Source organism: Diplotaxodon limnothrissa, linkage group LG7 (genome assembly GCF_057381915.1).
Source record: "Diplotaxodon limnothrissa isolate DT_005_m linkage group LG7, D_limnothrissa_male_GT1.1, whole genome shotgun sequence".
NCBI lineage: Eukaryota > Metazoa > Chordata > Actinopteri > Cichliformes > Cichlidae > Diplotaxodon > Diplotaxodon limnothrissa.
Window position 1 is genome coordinate 70,463,837 of NC_140602.1, and position 23,082 is coordinate 70,486,918.

At 43.9% G+C, this 23,082-nt stretch overlaps 1 protein-coding gene across 1 annotated transcript in view; it reads right to left on the reverse strand.

The window, feature by feature from the left end:
• Positions 1-23,082, reverse strand: part of LOC146629778 (uncharacterized) — a 75,004-nt gene that overhangs the window by 37,412 nt on the left and 14,510 nt on the right. Inside the window, exon 4 of the mRNA XM_085358884.1 lies at positions 18,764-19,003. Within this exon, the coding sequence (XP_085215010.1) occupies positions 18,764-19,003 (240 nt within the window). The remainder of the gene's footprint in view (positions 1-18,763; positions 19,004-23,082) is intronic.

Consider the following 23,082-nt stretch of genomic DNA (forward strand, 5'->3'; position numbering starts at 1 on the left):
TAGACTGGTATTTAGACTAGTTTTAGACTTGTTTAGACTGGTGTTGGACTAGTTCTAGACTGGTGTTGGACAAGTTTTAGACTGGTATTTAGACTGGTGTTGGACTAGTTCTAGACTGGTATTGGACTAGTTCTAGACTGGTATTTAGACCCGCTTTAGACTGGTATTGGCCTTTGTTTGGACAGTGTCCAGTTTCAGGACTTCTTGTTCATTGAAGACAGTTCTTCAGACGCCTCTCTGACAGTGAGGGTTAGAATCTGAGATGAACGTCTGCATGTTCTTCTGAGAAAACTGCTCCACATTCACTGAAAACACAGAGGAGGAGGACGCTCTTCATCTTCCTCATTAGTGGTCCAACTCACACTCACAGAGGAGTCTCAGTAAGCGACTGTGGGACAAGCAGAAGCTGTTTCAGGTATTTTCATGTAGTTTAAAGTCATTAAAGTCTTTTTTTTTTTTTTTTTTCTAAGATGGCGCCGGTGAGGTCGGCTGCCGTCACGACTGCTCCGACCACTTTTTCTTTGTCTTTGTTTTTTAAGTTAGTTTTCAGCGTTTCTAAATCGGCAAAATCATCACCATTGGGTACATTAGGTATGACAGTGACACTCTTGTTTCTATTGGTTTACAATGTACTCACAATTCGAAGTTTTTAACTCCGGATCCGAGCTGGCCGAGTGAGATCTCGAGGGAGAACAAAGGGAAGCGGCAGCGGCCTAGAGGGAAGCGAGCCGGCGTCAGGAACAGGCTGAGAGCTCGTGCACACCGCACACCTCTGCCTAGCATCCTGCTCGCCAACGTCCAGTCACTGGAGAACAAGCTTGACGACCTCAGGGCCAGGATAAAGTTCCAGAGAGACATTCGGGACTGCAATCTCCTCTGCTTCACCGAGACATGGCTGAACCCAGCGGTGCCGGACCACGCCATCCAGCCGGCCGAGTTCTTCTCGGTTCACCGCATGGACAGGACACGGGACTCGGGGAAGTCAAGGGGAGGCGGCGTGTGTTTAATGGTGAACAACAACTGGTGCAACAGTGCGAACGTTGTTCCTCTCACACGCTCCTGCACACCAAATCTGGAACTACTGTCCATCATGTGTCGTCCTTTTTATCTACCTCGGGAATTTACATCGGTCATTGTAAGTGCCGTTTATATTCCACCACAAGCGGACACGGTCACCGCCTTATGCGAGCTGCATGAGGCACTCACACAGCACCAGACACAACACCGGGACGCTGCGCTTATTGTGACGGGGGACTTTAATAGCGCCAACCTCAAACGCACAGCGCCGAACTTTTATCAACACATCACCTGCCCCACCAGGGGTGAAAGGACACTGGACCACTGCTACACTACGGTCAAGGACGGCTACAAGGCACAATCCCGCCCCCCGTTTGGCAAATCTGATCACGCCGCCATCTTCCTCATGCCAAAATACAAACAAAGGCTGAAACAGGAAGTTCCGGTTCAGAGGAAGGTCGCGCGCTGGACGGATCAATCGGTGGCCGCGTTACAGGACGCACTCGATGACGCAGACTGGGGCATGTTCAGAAACAGCTCCGACGATGACGTCAACGTGTTTACGGAAGCGGTTGTGGGATTCATCGGGAAACTAGCGGATGATACCGTGGAGACAAAGACTATCACAACGTTTCCCAACCAGAAGCCGTGGGTGGATAAAACCATCCGCGACGCTCTGAGATCCCGCACCGCTGCCTACAACACGGGACTCATGACGGGGGACATGGACCCGTACAAAGCCGCGTCATATAACGTGCGGAGGGCGGTGAAAGAGGCGAAGCAGCGCTACGGGAGGAAACTAGAGTCACAACTCCAACAGAGTGACTCTAGGAGCCTGTGGCGGGGACTAAGGACAATAACGGACTATAAAGCACCAACAACCGGTATGACGAACGCGGCCGTGACTCTGGCAGACGAGCTGAACACTTTCTATGCTCGCTTCGAGGCTGCAGCTAAGGTCTCCAACAATGCTAGTGTTGGCGGCGCTAACGGCTGCAGACAGGAAGATACTGCCAGCACCGGAAACGTGCTCGTCATCTCCGAGCATGAAGTAAGGAGAGCCTTCAAGAGAGTGAACACCAGGAAAGCAGCAGGACCAGACGGCATCCCAGGTCGTATCCTAAGAGACTGCGCATACCAGCTAGCTCCTGTGTTCACTGAGATATTCAACATCTCTTTATCTCAGTCGGTGATCCCCACATGCTTCAAAGAGTCCATCATTGTTCCTGTCCCGAAGAAACCCCACCCTGCTTCTCTCAATGACTATCGCCCTGTAGCCCTCACCTCAGTAGTGATGAAGTGCTTTGAACGCCTGGTCAGAGACTTCATCATTTCTTCACTACCAGACACACTGGACCCACTACAGTTCGCTTACCGTCCAAATCGTTCCACAGACGATGCCATCTCTCATCTCCTCCACACATCACTCACTCACTTGGACACTAGAAGGGGGAATTATGTTAAAATGCTCTTCATAGACTACAGCTCTGCATTTAACACCATAATTCCCTCCACACTCACCACCAAGCTGGAGCATCTGGGACTCAGCTCATCTATGTGTCAGTGGATCTCCAACTTCCTAACTGGCAGACCACAGGCAGTAAGGATGGGCGGACATGTCTCAGCCTCCACCACTCTCAGCACTGGAGCCCCCCAGGGGTGTGTTCTGAGCCCCCTGCTGTACTCTTTGTACACATATGACTGTGTGGCCACTACCAGCTCCACCACCATCATCAAGTTTGCTGACGACACCGTCGTGGTGGGCCTGATCTCTGATAACAACGAGACGGCCTACGTGAAGGAGATTAGGAATCTGGAGAACTGGTGCCAGAGGAACAACCTCCTTCTAAACGTCAGTAAGACAAAGGAGCTGATAGTGGACTTCAGCACTAAGCAGGAGAGGAACTACCAGACCCCCGTCATCAACGAGTGCCCAGTGGAGAGAGTGGACAGCTTCAAATACCTCGGAGTTCACATCACGCAGGACCTGTCATGGTCCTGTCACATCAACACCGTGGTGAAAAAGGCCCGACAGCGTCTCTACCACCTCAGACGCTTGAGAGACTTCCAACTGCCCTCCAAGGTGCTCAGGAACTTTTACTCCTGCACCATAGAGAGCATCCTGACGGGAAACATCTTAACCTGGTTCGGGAACAGCACCATGCAGGACAGACGAGCTCTACAGAGGGTTGTGCGGTCAGCTGAGCGCACCATCCGCTCCGAGCTCCCTGACCTGCACTCAATCTACAGCAGGCGGTGCTGGACCAAGGCCAGGAAGATGGTGAAGGACCTCAGCCATCCCAACAACAGACTGTTCTCTCTGTTGAGGTCAGGAAAGCGATTCCGCTCCCTGAAGACCAACACAGAGAGACTGAGGAGGAGCTTCTTCCCGCAGGCGATACGGTCTCTCAATCACACCACCACACAGTACTGACCCACACATACAGTTCTTACACACACACACTGGACTTTCTGGACTTTGTTTTTGCACAACACTGGTCACTATATTCTTCATTTCCGGTTAATACTTGTACAGCTGCTGTTATTGTGTATATATTTATTTATATTTCTTCATACATTCTTATATAGTTCTATATTGTGTATTTTGTTGTACAGTTATTTTATTTTCAACTTTAATTTATATATTTTATCTTATTCTCCCAGTTAAATTTACCCTTCATTCTAATTTGTGTTGTACAGTTATTTCATTTTTAACCTTAATTTATATTTTATTCCTTCCTAGTTAAATTTACCCTTTTTAATTTTTCATATTTATTTCCTATCTTATTCATAGCCTTTTCCTTTTTTGTTCTCTTTAGGTCACGAGCAGTTGTCAAAGCATTTCACTACATATCGTACTGTGTATGACTGTGTACGTGACAAATAAAATTTGAATTTGATTTGAATTTATATCTGCAGTCAGTCAAGGTTTGAATTGATCAGGATAAAATAACCGTACATAAAATAATGAAACAGTGTGAACTACTTCCACCCGGCCTCAAACAGTTTTGGTGCATGGGGGTGGGGGGGTGGGGGTGCATCGTGTGCACAGAGCAGCTTCCCTGTGGTATCAGGGTTGGATGTGATGAAGTGAGGTGAGATGACAGATTCTCAAACTACATGTAATTAAAACATGGAAACATCTGCGCAGAATTACATAGTGCCTCTGCAAAGGCTGGAGACACTCGTGCCGTCATCCTGTCAAGACAAAAAAACATTCCCCAGGAATCTGGAGAGTGACCTTTCCCCCCTCCCTCATCATCCTCACCCTCCGCTGCTCCCGTCCTGAAGCCCTCTCCTCCACGAGAAGCAACAAGATAATTAAATCAAGTCATTCGGTGTCGAGGAGACATGAATAAGGGCCCGTTAGCCAGCAGTTAGCATAACAAAAGCCTTCCTCAGCCACTTCCACTGCTCCGTCTATTCAGGCTGTCAAAACACGGCCACCTGGCTTTTCCTTCTCCTCCTTCTCCTCCTCAGATCCCCTGACAACGACCAAGGAGGGAGGAAAGCCTCCCACTTCTCATCACTATTCAGGAGCGGCCTCTTTGTATGCCAATCGCCCGTCCTAATTGGTGGCGTTTACAAGCCGCTCAATCAAACCACAGAGCAGTGAAGTCCTGCAGAGTGGGCAACGGCTTAAAAAAGGCGAGGAGGAGGAGGAGGTGAAGGCTGAGGAGTCCCAGTCTCAAAGGCCGCTCAGAGAAATGATCTCAGAACTGTTTGAGCATCTAAAGACACAGAGCTTAAAGTCACTGTTACATAAAAAAGGAAAGGAAGAAAGAAAAGGCTGCAGAGATAAAAAAAAAAAGATAGGAAATATGAATTTATACACGGAAAATAAAAATGACAGACGAACCAGGAAAAGAAGTTTGCTATTGAAACATTATCCATTAAAAAAAAGAAAGAAAAAAGAAAGAAAAACTACAGAGTGGATCAAAATAAAAGTTTTATACTAAATATGTTTTATATAGAAAACAAGCTTTTATCAAGTCTGTCAAAAACCATGAGCTAACCCTCAGAGGCGCTACGGCTGCATCAGGACGTCCAGCTTGGTTTGAGCTCTTTCTCCTGGCTAATGTTAGCCACCGCTAGTTTCCCCCTCTGTGATAATACAGACCAATAACATAACGTGAATATACTGTTGTTATGTCATCCACCACCGAGTGTTTATTGTAATAAGGTTATTAAAGACCATTTTTTTATCATTAAAGGATAAACGTGAACTCAAACGCACAAATTACTGATAAAAGCTGACTTATCTCAGTCTTTGTGATCCATAATGAGGGTAAAACTGCAATGCAACCAAGTAGTGGGCAGTCAGCTCCTGCAGCCATCAATGATTTATTATGAGGAGGAGGCAGGACGCCGTGGGGGCGGGGCTTCCCCTATAATTATACGGCGAGCCCCGCAGCCATGGCTCGGCGACTCCGTCTGGAAATGAAAAGCGCCTAAACAGTCCAGCGAGACGGATAGAAGCGCATTAACAACTCTGATGAAGTGCCGTCCACTGACGCAGGACTGAGCTTGATTACTTAAAGTGCTCCTGACTCCTTAATCCCACTCTGTGTGAAGCTGCTTAAACTCGAGGTGTTCGTTTCAGGAGGGTCTTCAGCCTCACTCACGCTTTATGTTACCTGTTAAATCCAGGTGTGCGTGAGGAAGCTGCATCGAATGTTCGAACCGCAGCGCTGCTTCGGTGATGAACATCCTTCCGACAGCTCAGGGACAAACTGGATTATTGAGGTTTTGTTACATGTGACTTGGTGTGGGCGGGGCTTAATTACACCTGGGCTCAATGTGGCTTTACGTGTTTGCAACTTTTCATGTTCATATCTGAGCAGTATCTCCAGCAGTCTACTGACTGATTTGTACGTGACGACTAAAATCAGTCTGTCGAGTCCACTGACTCCACATCTGTGGTTTCCCGTCTATCCTGTCATTGTTTTACGCATCTTATTCAGGTAATCAGCTTTGTGCGTTACAGAGGAGCTCCGGTTCGTCCTTTTTTCCGTGTCAGAGCTTCTCCTCTGTGACGGGTTTGGCTCGTGTTAACCGTCAGGTTCGTCTTCATCTTTAACTGCAGGTATTCACATCAGAGAGCGTGGGGAGAGCAGCGCTGTCTCCATCACCGTTTGTCTTAGTGTTGATCACAGACTCCCCTCAGACTCATCGCAACAACAAAAAGACATCATAAGGCTTTGTGTGCATGCGAGGGGAAAACTGAGTTTTAACCTTAGTGCAGTGCATGCTGGGAAGCTGGAGATCTAAAGACCCGTGAGGGTTATGTTGCTGTGATACATTTATATTATGATTGTTGTTGCAATAAATTTATTGTACAATTTTTATTGCTTTCAATTTACTTTTTAAACTTTCATTTAATATTAATCTGGTTATTCTGTACGTGTTCAGAGAAACTAGGAGCACTTGGCTCCTCTACAATGTCAGGTTTTCTATTCTTCACCAAAACAGAGTTTGATAAGAAAATGTATTCTTCTGTTTAATGAGCATAACATTAAACAAAGTGTTTCTCTTTTTAAGAATAAAATAAGTCTATATTATAAAATGATATTCTATTGTAATTCTATAAGATGCCAGAAATTGTTTAGCTGTTATTTTTTTAATTAGGAACCGGAGGAAACCTGTTTGGCACCTGTGTAGAATCAATCACATATATGGTATGAATATAAAACATATATACAGGGAGTGCAGAATTATTAGGCAAATGAGTATTTTGTCCACATCATCCTCTTCATGCATGTTGTCTTACTCCAAGCTGTATAGGCTCGAAAGCCTACTACCAATTAAGCATATTAGGTGATGTGCATCTCTGTAATGAGAAGGGGTGTGGTCTAATGACATCAACACCCTATATCAGGTGTGCATAATTATTAGGCAACGTCCTTTCCTTTGGCAAAATGGGTCAGAAGAAGGACTTGACAGGCTCAGAAAAGTCAAAAATAGTGAGATATCTTGCAGAGGGATGCAGCAGTCTCAAAATTGCAAAGCTTCTGAAGCGTGATCATCGAACAATCAAGCGTTTCATTCAAAATAGTCAACAGGGTCGCAAGAAGCGTGTGGAAAAACCAAGGCGCAAAATAACTGCCCATGAACTGAGAAAAGTCAAGCGTGCAGCTGCCAAGATGCCACTTGCCACCAGTTTGGCCATATTTCAGAGCTGCAACATCACTGGAGTGCCCAAAAGCACAAGGTGTGCAATACTCAGAGACATGGCCAAGGTAAGAAAGGCTGAAAGACGACCACCACTGAACAAGACACACAAGCTGAAACGTCAAGACTGGGCCAAGAAATATCTCAAGACTGGTTTTTCTAAGGTTTTATGGACTGATGAAATGAGAGTGAGTCTTGATGGGCCAGATGGATGGGCCCGTGGCTGGATTGGTAAAGGGCAGAGAGCTCCAGTCCCACTCAGACGCCAGCAAGGTGGAGGTGGAGTACTGGTTTGGGCTGGTATCATCAAAGATGAGCTTGTGGGGCCTTTTCGGGTTGAGGATGGAGTCAAGCTCAACTCCCAGTCCTACTGCCAGTTTCTGGAAGACACCTTCTTCAAGCAGTGGTACAGGAAGAAGTCTGCATCCTTCAAGAAAAACATGATTTTCATGCAGGACAATGCTCCATCACACGCGTCCAAGTACTCCACAGCGTGGCTGGCAAGAAAGGGTATAAAAGAAGAAAAACTAATGACATGGCCTCCTTGTTCACCTGATCTGAACCCCATTGAGAACCTGTGGTCCATCATCAAATGTGAGATTTACAAGGAGGGAAAACAGTACACCTCTCTGAACAGTGTCTGGGAGGCTGTGGTTGCTGCTGCACGCAATGTTGATGGTGAACAGATCAAAACACTGACAGAATCCATGGATGGAAGGCTTTTGAGTGTCCTTGCAAAGAAAGGTGGCTATATTGGTCGCTGATTTGTTTTTGTTTTGTTTTTGAATGTCAGAAATGTATATTTGTGAATGTGGAGATGTTATATTGGTTTCACTGGTAAAAATAAATAATTGAAATGGGTATATATTTGTTTTTTGTTAAGTTGCCTAATAATTATGCACAGTAATAGTCACCTGCACACAGATATCCCCCTAAAATAGCTGAAACTAAAAACAAACTAAAAACTACTTCCAAAAACATTCAGCTTTGATATTAATGAGTTTTTTGGGTTCATTGAGAACATGGTTGTTGTTCAATAATAACATTATTCCTCAAAAATACAACTTGCCTAATAATTCTGCACTCCCTGTATATATATATACAGTACATATACACAGTCGGGGGTAAGTACCAATAAACTGAACTCAGTTCTGCTCAGAGTATATGTTACAGTTACATGCACAGTTAGAAAATATGAAACAAGCCAACATTTTGTCACTATATAATGAACTATGTAACAAACATTCCTAGTCTGTCCCATTTCACCTCCGTGCAGTTACCTCCATGAACAGTTGTAGTCCTTTCACTGAGTGCACTGCTGCCAGCTCCTACATAACTCCCAGTGTCCCACTACAAAAATGAGTAACTGGGCTGTGTGGTGGTCATCACGGCTCAAACTCCAGAGCACAAAGTCAATAAACTGTCCACTTAGTTTTTCAGCTGAAGAACCAGATTTCCTGTAGTAGCCTCAGTCCGTCCTGTTCTCCTGAATCATGCTTCTTTTTCTCTCAGCATCTTCGAGTGGCAGAGTCCACCAGACACTCTGTTGCACTTTGCTAAACTTCCTGTTTACCTGTGTAATGGTGATTTTCAGGGACGATTGAAGGCTGGGTGGCACCTGTGGGCCGTACCCAGGTCTGGTATAAACCCTGGATCCAGCTTCTGGCCACTGCAGAAGTGCCTTGAACCTGTATTTTTTGTAATAACCACCAGGGGGGCGAGAATTAGATTTTGGTCATGTTATGTGTTTCAGAAAGAAGCATTATTTGTGGGGTCATAGTCACAACCAATGACTGTAGAAAACATTGGCTGTCTCCCAATTCAGGGTCTGCAGCCTTAAAGGCCGCATTTTAAGGCCGATTACGTCACAGCGACGCGACGAGGGCTGTCCCAATTCAAAGGCTGCTCGAAATGCAGCCCTCAAATGCGTCCTTCATTTCCCTGAATTTTAAGGACGTGGCGGTGTAGACTTCGTGGCCCAACATATCCCAGAATGCATAGCGTGGCGGTGGGTGTGGATAATTTTGCCGAAAAAAACGGCGGATGAGGGGCGGCCGAGGAGTGAACTTTAAGTACTGAATATGACGTCACTTATTTATGTGCAAATGTTTAATAACGAAGAACATTAAAACATTACTGTTGGCCACATGTCAGCAAAGTCATGTGACATTAGTGACGTTTGTACTAACTTGGTTTTAAAGCCTTTACTTTAAAATATACGCCGTCCAATAGCTGAGCTTAATCTCACAGAGAATGATCAAAGCTCATGTAGAAACAAACAAATGAACAAAAGATTTTCTCCTTCATCTCTGTCAAACACAGCTGTATGACACGTTTCCAGCTGTTAGTATCATGGTTGCTAGGCAACCTGGGCAGCGCGACGGAGGCTAGACCGCCCATTTCACAAGCCTCGCACTTCCGGCCTTCACGGTCTTTGAGTGGGTTAGGGTACTTTTTTTTTTTTTAAAGAACTTTATTTAGAAACAACAGTAACATTCAAGGCTCCATCATTAATCCGAATATGTAATATCCTCGGTTGAGCATTATAGCAAGAAAGGAAAAAAAAAAAAAAAAGAAGAAACAAACAAAAACAATAAAAACAATAAACACAAAGCCAAAAGAGTAGAACTTTCACGTCTGATTTTCGCGCATTGCATGCCGGGAATCCAAGTACCTGCATCAAATGCAAGCATTTGCAGCACCGCAAAACGTTCATTCTCCGGTTCCAATACCTTCTTGCTTTTTCTTTGTCCCCTAAAAAAGGTATGTACAAAACGAAGGAGAACAATGCCGGTCCGTACAAAGACAGACTCGACGAAAAGACAAAGAAAAGATACGTGGAAAAAATCAAAGGAGTGAAAGGGTCAGACCCTTACGAGCACACAGAGTGGACAAAAGACGTTAGTGTGCTACCCAACTTTCACCACGCTCATATTTATAATTATACGGTTCTTGGAGTGAGTGCATACACTCATGAAGTTTAGTAACTTCAGGTCACTGCAACAAGCACAGGTACAGTTTACCGACGGATGGGTGCAGGACCTTGAAATGCACCGTGTAGAACGAAAGACCATCGTACGTATCATAAGTTTACCAGTCTCACAAATCGTCTTCATAAATACACATTCCTTAACTGTTTATTAATAGGACCTTTGAGCTCAACGGTAATTAATTAGTAGTGGAAATAATTTCTGGTAGCATCACAGAAATGTAGCAGTGACAATAATACTGTATGCTGTAATCGCACTGGGCAATTAGTGATACAAAAAACCTGTTTTATCCTGTGAATAAAAGTATATGTTTTTGTCAATGTACCATAATAACAGAAGCGAAACGCAATATTGTGTCAGGACAATTCACTATTTATGCACAATAAATAAAGGAGCATAGCGCGACAATTTCTGTTCAGCGCCAGACTTGCTTGTAACCTATATCACCAATTATGTTATGAAAATGACGCATTAACTACAACAGCAGACTGACCTTTGTGTAAATGCTTGGAGCAGACTAACCTGTGAGCTGGAGGGTTCTGGGACGTTATATTTGATCTTTGAATGGCTGCAATCCAGTCGCCTCTTTGTTACTTCGGAAACACGGCTCGAACAATTTCTCTTCAACGACGTAATCCGATAACAACCGATCTCTTTACCCGTCGGCTTCCCGTGGCTGTCATGCGACCGGCTATTGCAGTTAATAATACAACAGCTTCTTGCCATTTTTGTGTTTCTTTTTATCGCTGTGTAACTGATTTCAATTGAAAGCCTGCGTGAGCTAGTACCGCTTGCCACGAGTTCCCAGAATTCTTTGCGGTTTTACCCCTGAATGACGTCACATTTTCAATCTCTATTAGAGTAACAGGTGTGTAGCAAGAATTCCTATAGCACAAACTGGGAAATTTTTAAATTTGAGACAAGTAAAATGTTGAGACAGTATGGGGCAAAAATAGCTAAGTCAAGGGCAGCAGAAGAAGAAAATCTAATTGTTCAAATTTCCGCAATATATCAACTCCCACCAGACGAGGTCTCGGAGGAGGATAGATTACATCTTAGGTCCTTTCAATCTAAACTGGATGAGATTTACCGCCAGAAAGCTGAAGGAGCTTTCGTTCGTTCAAGAAAAAGGTGGATAGAGGAGGGAGAGCAGAATTCTGCTTATTTTTTCCGCTTAGAAAAACATAGATCTAAAACCAATACTATTCATAAATTGAATATAAATGGTACGGTCAGTGATGATGCAAAAATTATCTCTCAATTTTGTTGTAATTTCTACTCAAAGTTGTATGAATCCAATTATAACGCAAAGGTCGCTACCCAATTTATTGACTCTGTAAACAATGTTGAAATGATTAAAAGTGCTGATAGGCTTTTTTGTGACAGTCCAATTACTGAAAAAGAGATATTGACATCTATTGAATTTCTTAAAAACAACAAATCTCCGGGCACAGATGGGCTGGTGGCTGAATTCTATAAATCATTTTCTTGTCAGCTTGCACCCTTTTTGTTGCAGGTTTATAATGAAAGTATTGAAAGGGGCACTCTTCCTCCCAGCCTTACTCAGGGACTTATTACTTTAATTCCCAAACCTAAGAAGGACCTACTTTTTATAGACAACTGGAGACCAACAAGCCTCCTAAATAATGATTATAAAATATTAGCTCTATTGCTAGCTAGAAGAATTAAATATATTTTGGATGATATTGTAGACGAGACACAGTCTGGTTTTATGACAAACAGACACATCTCCAATAATATTAGACTCGTCTTGGATATTCTGGACTACTCAGCATTAATATCTGATGACTCATTTATCCTTCTCCTGGACTTCTATAAAGCCTTTGACTCAATTGAGCATGAATTTATATTTCTTACACTTCAGAAATTTGGTTTTGATGATATCTTCTGCAGAGCTATCAAAACTCTGTATTCCAATGCTAATAGTTCTATTAGAATGAAAAATGGCACCACTTCTCGTTTTAGTCTTAATCGAGGTGTACGCCAAGGTTGCCCGATTAGCCCTTATCTTTTTTTACTTTGCACCCAAATTCTTGCCTCTCATATTTCGAATAGCCCTGTGAAGGGTATAAACATAGCAGACAGAGAGATTGTCATCAGTCAATTGGCAGATGATACCACAATTTTTCTTAAAAATGCCAGCCAAGTGCCAATTGCTTTACGTGTAATAGAGGATTTCTCAAAAGGGTCTGGATTGGTCCTAAACTTAAATAAATGTCAGTTATTACCTGTCAAAGAGTGTAATGTTCAGAGTATTTGTAATATAACAGTTAAAAATGAAGCAACATATTTAGGTCTGATTATCTGCAAAGATACAAAAGACAGAATTTTACTAAATTTTCCCCCAATTATTAAAAAATCTCAAGCCAAATTAAATCAATGGTTGCAGAGAGATTTAAGTTTAAGAGGAAGGGTGTTGCTCTCAAAAGCAGAAGGTCTGTGTCGACTGACTTATGCAGCAATTTCTCTGCATGTGGACGGCAAAACTTGTAAGGATATCGACCGAATGCTCTTCAACTTGCTCTGGAAAAACCGGACACATTACATCAGAAAGAGTGTATTGATGAATGACTATGAACACGGTGGTCTCAATGTTTTGGATTTTACTACTCTAAACAATACATTTAAGATTAATTGGGTTAAACATTTTCTTAAAAATCCGGTATCCATTTGGAATTTTATTCCTCACTACATTTTCTCTAAGTTTGGTGGTCTAAGTTTTATCTTAGGTTGTGATTATAATATAGATAAGCTTCCAGAAAACCTTTCGATGTTTCACAAACAAGTTCTATTAGCTTGGTCCCTTATATATAAACACAACTTTACACCCCATACGTGTCCAATTTGGAATAATAGGAACGTAGTGTATGAAAATAAATCATTATTTTTTTCTAGGTGGGTTGAGAAACGGATTGTTTTAGTGAATCAGCTGTTTAATCCTAATGGGCAGCTTATGTCCTACTCAGAATTCTTAAACACCTATACATTTCCAGCCACGCCCAAAGAATATGCCATATTATTTGATGCAATACCTACGGGTATTATAATGCTTTTTAAAGGTATTCAACCTTGCATATCATTGTTTCTCTCCCCAACCCTTTAGATTCACACATAGGAAGAATCTGTCTAACAAACCACAGTAAAAGTAATAAGAATATTCGTGCTTTGTTCCAGACAGAATCTCTAACTATTCCACATGTGGTCTCTTATTGGAATTTCTTTGTCAGTGACATTAACTGGAAAAGAGTATGGACAATTCCTAACAAGTATCTGGTAATGAATAAAGTGAAGGAAGTCTCATTTAAAATATTGCATAAATTTTATCCTGCTAATCATTACATGACGAAGTTCAAAAGGGACATAAATGTGAGCTGTGGATTTTGTGGAAGCCATCCTGAGACTGCAGCACCTCTTCTGGATCTGTTCATACGCTAGAACATTTTGGAAAGACTTCAGTAGATTCATTGCTGGACATCTCTACAAAGACTTTACTGTGAAATGGGAAAATGTTGTATTTTGTTTCTTTCGAAGGCAAAAAAAAGAAGATGTTTACTTTATAATAAACTTATTAGTTATCTTAGCTAAATTTTATTTTCACAAATGCAAATACAGTAACAAAAAACCTAATTTTAAACATTACTATAATGATGTTTTATGTTACATAAAATTGATTAGTGGATCACTTAACAAAAAGGCTATGAAAACTATTACTATTTGTAGTAATTACAAATTATTTGAATGTTTGTAATTCTTTGTATTACACCCCCTGGCATATGTTAATTTTGTTCTGATTGTATACATGTTCTGTATACTGTTTCTTAATTAAGTTTAATATTTTGAAAAAAACAAAAAAACCCCAAAAAAAAAACAGGTGTGTAGCATTGCTAGCTAGCTAGCAACAAGCCTCCAACACAGTGCGTATGCTAGCGGCTAATCTAGCAAACGAATTAACAACAGAGCGATTTTAGAACTATAAGATGATAAGCTGTGTGTCTTTTTTATAGCAGTGACATGGTTGTATTTACCTTAATTAAACGAGTCGTCAGTCGCGGTAAACCAGCAAAAAACTGGAGCAGCCGGGCTACGTAAAAAGTGTAGGGGGGCGTGTTTACGGTCACGTCCAGCGGGTGTGTGGGCGGGAGCGTTACACAGTCGCTCCACCTAAAGTCATTACTGCGCAGACTCTGGCTCCAAAAATGCAAGATGGCAGCCTCCACAAGCGGGGTATTTTGGCTTCATTTTTGCACAATAGGAGGAGGCGGGGTGGCATCGTCCATGTTTTCTACAGTCATTGGTCACAACCAGGAGGTACCACCTGGTTTCAAAACACCAAGGTGGCAGCACTGAAAACACTCATCTGGAGGCGTAAAAGTGGGCGGTCTCGCTGCAGCTACGTCCGTCTTTTTCAATCCGGTTGTTCAGTCTGACGTCACTAGCCGTGTCTGAGTCTAAACTCCGCTGCAGGTCCATATATCAAACGATCACTGTGGCATTACTGAGAGTTGGAAAAACAGTCTAAAGTCTTTCATCTTTAATAAAATGATCAGCGTTCTGCTCTACCAGGTGTAACAATTGAGTTTAACATCCAGGCATCCATGAAAACGGAATTTATGACATTTAACGGAGTTAGAAGTTAGCAGGGAGTTAGCTCGCTAGCTTCTATCTAAATACAATATAGCATGTCCTGACTGCGGGGTTTTGGAAACAAATTAAAACGTACAGCTCTGCTATCACTTCCAACATAAATGAAGACAGAAAACTAAACAGCAGTGCCGTTTGTAGGGTTACTGAAGTTTGGCTAGCTGGTATATAATGATGTGCTACGTGACCGCTAGCGACACAGCTATGCTAGCATAATATGAACAAGCTAACTTTTTTTCCACTCGATAAAAGTTAACGTGAGTGTTCTCGGTGGTCAGGAACAAATGTAATCGCATGGCAGGATGCTGTAAAAGGACCAAACTTCAGCCAGGAGAACAACTGAGATAATCCATCCACAATACGAGGTTAGTCATTCATATACTGCTGCATGGGCTGGGCTGTAGTTACATCCTAAGGTTTTAAAAACTGAGCTTAAATAAATGATTAGTGGTAATAAAAGCCGAGGGAGGTCAACAGGGATCACTGACTGTTTTAGGAGCTTTTTGAGATCAAATATAAGAAAATACAAAACATTAAACATGTTAACAACACAAAAGCCATATTAAACGCAGACTACTTTAGACCCGGAAGTAGGATTCGTCGCGTCATCACTGAACAACCGGATAGGGTCTGTCCCAAAAGGCCTTCCTGTTCTTTTCACAATAAAGTCCTTGACATACTAGTTTTTCCTTATTAAAGAATGCCTAACATATGGCACCAGCTTAATAGAAAATGTAATTCCACTTGTCAAAACATGCATTTGTTGCATAAAGTAATGGCAAAAAACACAAAATTTTTATTCATGGTTTAACAGCATATAGTGTGAATTTCAGTTCTTCCTTTAGAAATGTCTGCATACAAGAAGAAAGCGTATCCAAAGCACAGAGAGGCAGAAAAGAGCCAGCTTTTATTTTTACACAGCTCTGATGTCGATGTGAGCGGAACGCACACACTTCACGTAACGTTCACTCATTTAATCCCCGATCCAAACTCGGTCTCACGGACGTATCGGGCCTGGAGCACAAGCTAAAGAACAGCGAACAGTATGTTTATGGAAACTTTCTGTGGGTGGGAGGGTTCTCCTGGAGCTCCTTCAGGGCCCGTTCCTGCTCCAAAGCGCCGCTGTGGGCTCGGATGATGCTGTTTGTGGGTCTCCTGTAATTTGGCGCTAACCTGTGAGCGCGCTGAGCTCTGCTTCCTGTGATGAAATATCTTGCACACATTAACATATTAATTGAGAATTTCCAGCCGCCGTGTTGTTCCGATGGATGGATTCAAAGCAGGCTCCGAGTCAGAGGAGGAATTTAATGAGAGCGATAACGACTGCGGCGTTTTGGAGAAAAAGCTCTCATCTCACCCCGGGAACCCCCACCTTATGTAATCTGCCCTCTCATTCAGCGCTGCCGCAGTGTGATTGTTCGAGAAATGAAAAAGCCATTTTGGAGCGGGCGGCGCCGTCTGTTGTGTCGCGTGGCCCTCGTTGTCAGAGCCTCGCAGGGGTCATCGGAGGTCAAGAGAATTATGATTACGCCGTAGCTTCATTCGGCGGGGGGGATGTGGAGCCTGCCGCCAGCGTGATGATACCTCTGCAGAGGGCGGGAGTCCGTTCAGTCCACTAGGTTCATCACGACAAGATGGGGTCAGCTTTTCCTCGCCGGCGTCCGAATGTAAGAGCGAGAGGCTGAACGAGAGGGCGCAAACACGTGTGATTACTCAGATCTAAAAGGTGGGACGGCAAAGGTGAAACAGATTTGATCGCATTAAAAATCCTGAATGAAAACGTAGACAGAGCCTCGCTCAGGCTGAGCTCACCTGACTTCACCTGAGCACTTCCTGTTTCTCCTCATTCAACCTCATCCTTTAGTTTAAGGTCAACGAACTTCACAACACTCATTAATAAATGATAAACCCAATTAAGGGTAATTAAACACAATAGTTTCTATCAGTGCGTTACACTTTATTACCACCGTGATAAACGTGGAGGGGAGAAGTGGGCGGGTCTTCCTGTTTCACTCACGGTTTAGTTTTGGTTCTGTTGACATCACAGTCTGGGTACAATGTGACGAGAACCTCAGCCACACACCAGACTCCATTCAAAAATTCAAACATTTACTGCAGTGTTGTCTGACTCTTACTGAAGGTTTGTTCTGAACAAACAGTGACCATGTGATGTCACCTAGGGCGTACCTGCACTCTGAACCGCTGACATCACTTTAGCTGCAGCTCCATCGTTACAGGAAGAAGCTGCACTTTGGCCCAAACGTGTTAACATGCAGACCCTCCCCTCTGTCCTCATCGTGGAACAAACTGCACTGTAAGAAGCTAGCTCTCTGGTTGTGGACACTATGGGCTGGATTTGCAGGCATCCTGGATATGCATATGGATGTTATACCTGATGTGTACCTGCCCACAGAGCTCAGCGTTTCTGTGCTCAGTCCATGATGGACAAACAAATAAGTTAATCATGGAAGCGTGATTCTTCTTTATGCCACAGAAATCACCTCGGTCCGAAGCAACACACGTTGCTGTGAACTATTTACAGCAAATATTTCCTATTTCTTTGTGCTTTTATTTTGGCGTTCCGTGATCGGAGCGAGGAGTGATGTCACATAATGTGAGTTTCTGTGTGCACAGACCCAGATTTGTGTAACAGTTCATTATTGTCAGACTCACACCAGCAGAGCTGGTACAGGCAGAGGTGGGACCAAGTCATTGTTTTGCAAGTCTCAAGTAAGTCTCAAGTCTTTATCCTCAAGTCTCAAGTCAAGTCTCAAGTAATGTCAGGCAAGTCAGAGTCGAGTCTCAAGTCACTGGTGTAAAAGTCCAAGTAAAGTCACAAGTCTGAAACTTTGAATTTCAAGTCCTTTCGAGTCTTTAAAAAAAAAAAACGAAAAAAAGCATGTTGCAGTTATGCTAAATCGTTAGCTTCATAGCATAATTGCCTAAGTCATTTGACTAAGTCAATGACTTAGGCACTTATGCTATGAAGCTAACGAAATGTAAATATTAGACCATGTAATTTTTAAATCTGTGTTTTTCTCAACACATGACGAAATAGTGAACTTAGAAAATATACACAAATTGTGAAATTGCACCTCTTTAAAATGCAGCTCAATTAAACCTAGCTCCAAGAATAATTTTCACCGACAGTTCTGAGATAAGCTGCATGTTATTCTTGGATGCGGTTGTAGGACCGGCTTTAAAATCGCATGACAAAAATATCATACACATTAAAAAAAACTGTATCACCAACGGAGCCTGGACAACATTTGCTAGTTAGATGAAGTCATGAAGCCCCGCCTACCGTTCTTTATACAACTTCAACCGTCGGAGAAAGTTGGAAGTTGTTCCATCTCTGTCTGTGATTCTCTACTTGCATGTTTTGCATATTGCATTTCGGGTTTTTGTTGACTACTTCATAGTTTATGTACCTGAAAAAAAATATCTCCTTGCAGCATTTGAGCGTTTTTTTTTTTTTTCTTTTTAAAAACAAGAAAATCTGGTTAATTTGATTGGCTGTGCTACAGCTCACGCACACATACGTACGGAGTGTGGTTTGAATAAATGAATGAATTGAATTAATGGTGCACACTTTCTATATAATATAATATAGTATGCGTGTTAAATTTTATATTTGGGGTGAAACATCAAGTCTTTTCAAGTAAACCGGTTCAAGTCCAATTCAAGTCCCAAGTCATTGGTGTAAAAGTCCAAGTCAAGTCACAAGTCTTGGAACATTTTTTCAAGTCAAGTCTAAAGTCATAAAATTAATGACTCGAGTCTGACTCGAGTCCAAGTCATGTGACTCGAGTCCACACCTCTGGCTGGTGTAAACCAATCCCAACAGCTGCTCGGCATTTCCGATTTCCTGCTTCGGAAACAAAAGTCTGCGTGAACGCCCCGGCTCTTCGTCTTTCACTCACCCTCCCAAACACGTTGGACTCGCTGGCCAAAGATACCGAGTCGCTCCTCAGAGACAGCAGGTCGCAGCAGGTCACGTCTCCTCCGTCGCCGCTGGAGGTCGGCCTGCTCGCGCTCACCGCCGCGAAGGTCGGCGGGTCTGAGGGTCCGCCCACTTTCTGCAGCGATGCTTCTTCGACCGCAGTCCCAGGTTTAAAACATCCGTCAGGCCGGCGGCCTCGAGCCGCCATCTCTGTGTTTCTCTGTGGACCAACAAGCACTCGTTGGATCAGCTGGATCATTAGATGAGAGCACGTTTACTGATAAACAAAATGTCTAAACACCACGCTGGCCGAGGCGCCCATCGCTACTATGTCTACACGATTCTCCAGGTTTGGCGGTGAAGCCTGGCGTGTTACAGTCACGCAGGGGCTCGTTTCAGACGTTATGTACCAGGCAAAGACTGAGCAGCATCAAAGCTTCAAAGGCAGAAGTTATAAACTTTTCTCACCAGTGAGGAAGAAATCTCAGAGCTTCCACGCGACAATCAGATTGTTGTTCGTTTTACGTGGTCGTATGTTTGTGTGGACATGTGATCAGGTTCGTCATGTGCTGTGGAAAGGGGCTGATGACACTTTTACCCCACAGCACACAGAGTACACGTAAAAGTACTGCAGTCTCTGGAACAAAGTGTACTTTAATAATCAGAGAAAAAGTACTCAGAGTACATTTAAAATGTCCATCTGAAGTATTAAACAGGACTTTCTCACTAAACAGCGCTAGTGATGAAGTTGGCCAAGCTTGTGTGAGTCACAGAATGAGTTGAGTATAAAACAAATAAGGATTATTTTAAGCTGTGAGTCATGCAAAGCTGCTGTAACTTAGTGACACAATATCCTGCTCCGTTGCAGGACGACCTCAGTGTCCTCAGACGAGTCAGCGTGGCGAGGATGGGCTCTGTTTTTAACTTTATTGGCTTTGATTTGATCGGAGTTTCTCAGCTTGTGGGGCCAGGACTCCCAGACTAAACATGTCCAACCAGACAGGAAGGGCCTACGCTTTCAAAATAAGAGCGCGGGATAGTCAAACAGCAGCCTGAGAGTGGGTGAGCTGCTTCAGTGAACTCTGCACACATCTTCTCATGGCTTTCCTGCCTTCAGTGGCGAAGCTCAAGAAGCTGGGCCCGTTTTAAATTTTAAGGTAGAAATGGACACGCTGCAGGTTCGGGCACACCTGAGATGCATCGGCTCAACTCTCGCTGCATATTAACTGTCAGCGGCGGCCTGCGGGGCGTCTTTCACCACGTGCTCGCTCTGCGGTTTGGCTGTAATTCCATTTGTTGCGTCGTCCTCGGTCGGAGCTTCCCCTTCGGGACAGATCGGATCTGATTTAAAGGTAAATCGGCGACCTCGCCAGTAATCTGCGTTTCTTTATTTGTCTGCAGACGCGGTGAAGGCGAACGCTCGCAGAGGATGGAGGGTTAACCCCCCCCGTTCCAGGCGCCGCGTGGAGCGAATCCCCTGGTGAACGCTCAGGCCTGTAAATTGTTTATCAGACACTAATGCAGGAGCCTAATCCTATTTGCATTCATATTAGTTCCCCGTATCTGAGGGAATGACTTATTTCAATCCTTCGGAGGGTAAATAACTTTATGCATGATATCAGTATCGTCATAATTCACATCAGTAAAGTCAATTTGCTTTAAGTGGTCCTCCGCTGTGAGCTGCAGAGCTTCAGAGGAAACTTATTTGGAGGCGCTTTGGATCAGTGAGCGCGCTCACACGAGGGTGGGTAATGCAAACCTCTCAGAGGAGTGCCCACCCTCCCTCTGCAGGTTCAAGTATCTCCTGCTTCCATTTCCTGTTTCCTGTGGCCAGCAGACTTTTCTTAGACGCATTTTCACAGCAAGTTTTTACATCCTTTCTTGATTTGTGACACCATCAAGAGTCTGTACAGAGATGTACCCAAAAACATGAAAAAGAAAAAAAAAGATGAAAAAGGTAATGAGCAGGAAAACAGGACACAGGTGGAGACGATGTGGGCGGGGCAGAAAAATCACAAAAACCGGAAGTAAGACACGACACGGTGAGAAACTAGCCTAAAACAGGAAATGACGCTAACGCTGTGTCCACGATGGCAGCGATTTGTTTGTTACTTAGAAGCTGAGAGCTGTGTAACGTTGGGTTGTGTTGTGTGGTTGAGAAGAGGCGGCAAAACATCTAGCAGGGTAGCCAAAAGAATACACACTCACGCTGGCGTTGGGGATTCCACAGTGTGTTCTTTAATATACCTTCTCTTCATCAACCATATAAGCCCGGTTGAACGGCTGCAGCTTAACAAACATAGCGCACAGTGTTCGTACAACCCATAACGTTGCAAACAAAGGTGTCTGGAGAGGTAAAACATAAAATCCGTCCCTCCTCATGTACTAGCGTGCAAGCACATGTCCACACCATCACAGAGAGAGAGAGCAGTGGCACACACTGATGACACCATCAACCCTCGACTTGGGTGTCTTAAAGGGACACCACACCATAGTGGCTGTTACATATTCCCCCCGGGTTAAACAAAGGCTGCCCTCAGCCGGACCCAGGTGACCCTCCTCCCGCTACCCCCTTTCACCACACATAGCTACTTTAGGTAGTAAGCAGGTCGTGGAGGAATTGTTACACACCTGTACAGCATTGGTACAGACTCCAGACTTAACCAGCCTCCATACATGGTCAGCAGGATAAGAAGTTAAAACCAAAACAGGGAAATGTACAGTGCAATATTGACAAACTGGCATACATGACAGTGTCCCACATGGTGAATGTCCATTTAAACAAATGTTAAAGAAAGAAAATAAACTTAGGATAGCCAGGACAATTGCAGAATGAAATTCCCTTTTTCTTTCATTGCGTTTCTTCTACTTCACAAACTTGCAACAGACAGCATAATATGTGAAAACAGTACCAGAAAGTACTGTAGAAAACCCAAACAACAGTCATGTTACAACAGTAACCAATACGAAATACATAAGAAAAAAAATTCAAATTCAGGAACTATGGCAAAGCTGCATCGAACCCACGCCCAGGAAACGCAGGTCCACGCGCATCCAATGGAGCCACGACGAAGAGGCCAAACAGAGAACGGCGCCACAGTCCACAAACCACGCTGGGGCAGCTCCAGCCGCTGCCATGGAAATGCACCGCCGCGACCCTTTGATCCTCCCGACGTCCTCGTCCAGGCCAGCCTGGTCCGTTCCCGCGAAACATGGCGGACAGCCACTTTGCCGCGTCGTACCTTTTTATGTACCAATCATCAACTGCTCGAAGATACTGCATACTGAGGTCCAAGAGAAGATGTTCGGGCGCCATTTTGTAACGTTGGGTTGTGTTGTGTGGTTGAGAAGAGGCGGCAAAACATCTAGCAGGGTAGCCAAAAGAATACACACTCACGCTGGCGTTGGGGATTCCACAGTGTGTTCTTTAATATACCTTCTCTTCATCAACCATATAAGCCCGGTTGAACGGCTGCAGCTTAACAAACATAGCGCACAGTGTTCGTACAACCCATAACGTTGCAAACAAAGGTGTCTGGAGAGGTAAAACATAAAATCCGTCCCTCCTCATGTACTAGCGTGCAAGCACATGTCCACACCATCACAGAGAGAGAGAGCAGTGGCACACACTGATGACACCATCAACCCTCGACTTGGGTGTCTTAAAGGGACACCACACCATAGTGGCTGTTACAGCTGGTTGGACGTTCCAGGCTCCGGTTGCCTAGGTGACCGTCTAATATATTTATTACCAGGTTATTATTATTATTATCAGTCAAAGGTACTCTTCACTCGCATTGGTAGTTGCTTCAGTCACCTGGAAGCAGCTAGCACTAGCATGTTCTTCACTTCCTGTGGTCTCTGGTTGCACGTGTATACAGAGCCACTGACAACCGCCTGGCGACCTCTGGTTGCTAAGGAAAACAAATCCCCAGCTGGATGGTGGGCGGTTGCTGGAAGTTGCTGAGTAAAATGAAGAAAACCTTGTGAAATTTGTATGGAAGACGTCGACTGGTCTGCACACGCTCGTCAGCTGCGCTCTGAGCGTGTGCGGCCTGTCTTTGCACGCTGCCGCATTTATTTACTGATGATGTGACTGACTTGATGCGTGAGATGGGACGAGATGTGACGGCCTGCAGACATTCAGATGCTTCTCGGTGTCTTGTGTCAGGAGGGGCAACGAGCTTCACTGATAAAATACTGATTATTGTTTGCATGTGGAAAACGACACGAGTGGAGTCGCTGACAACGGTGGCGAGGAACAGGAAGAAGAGAAGTCTGTCACGATCTGAAAAGCAG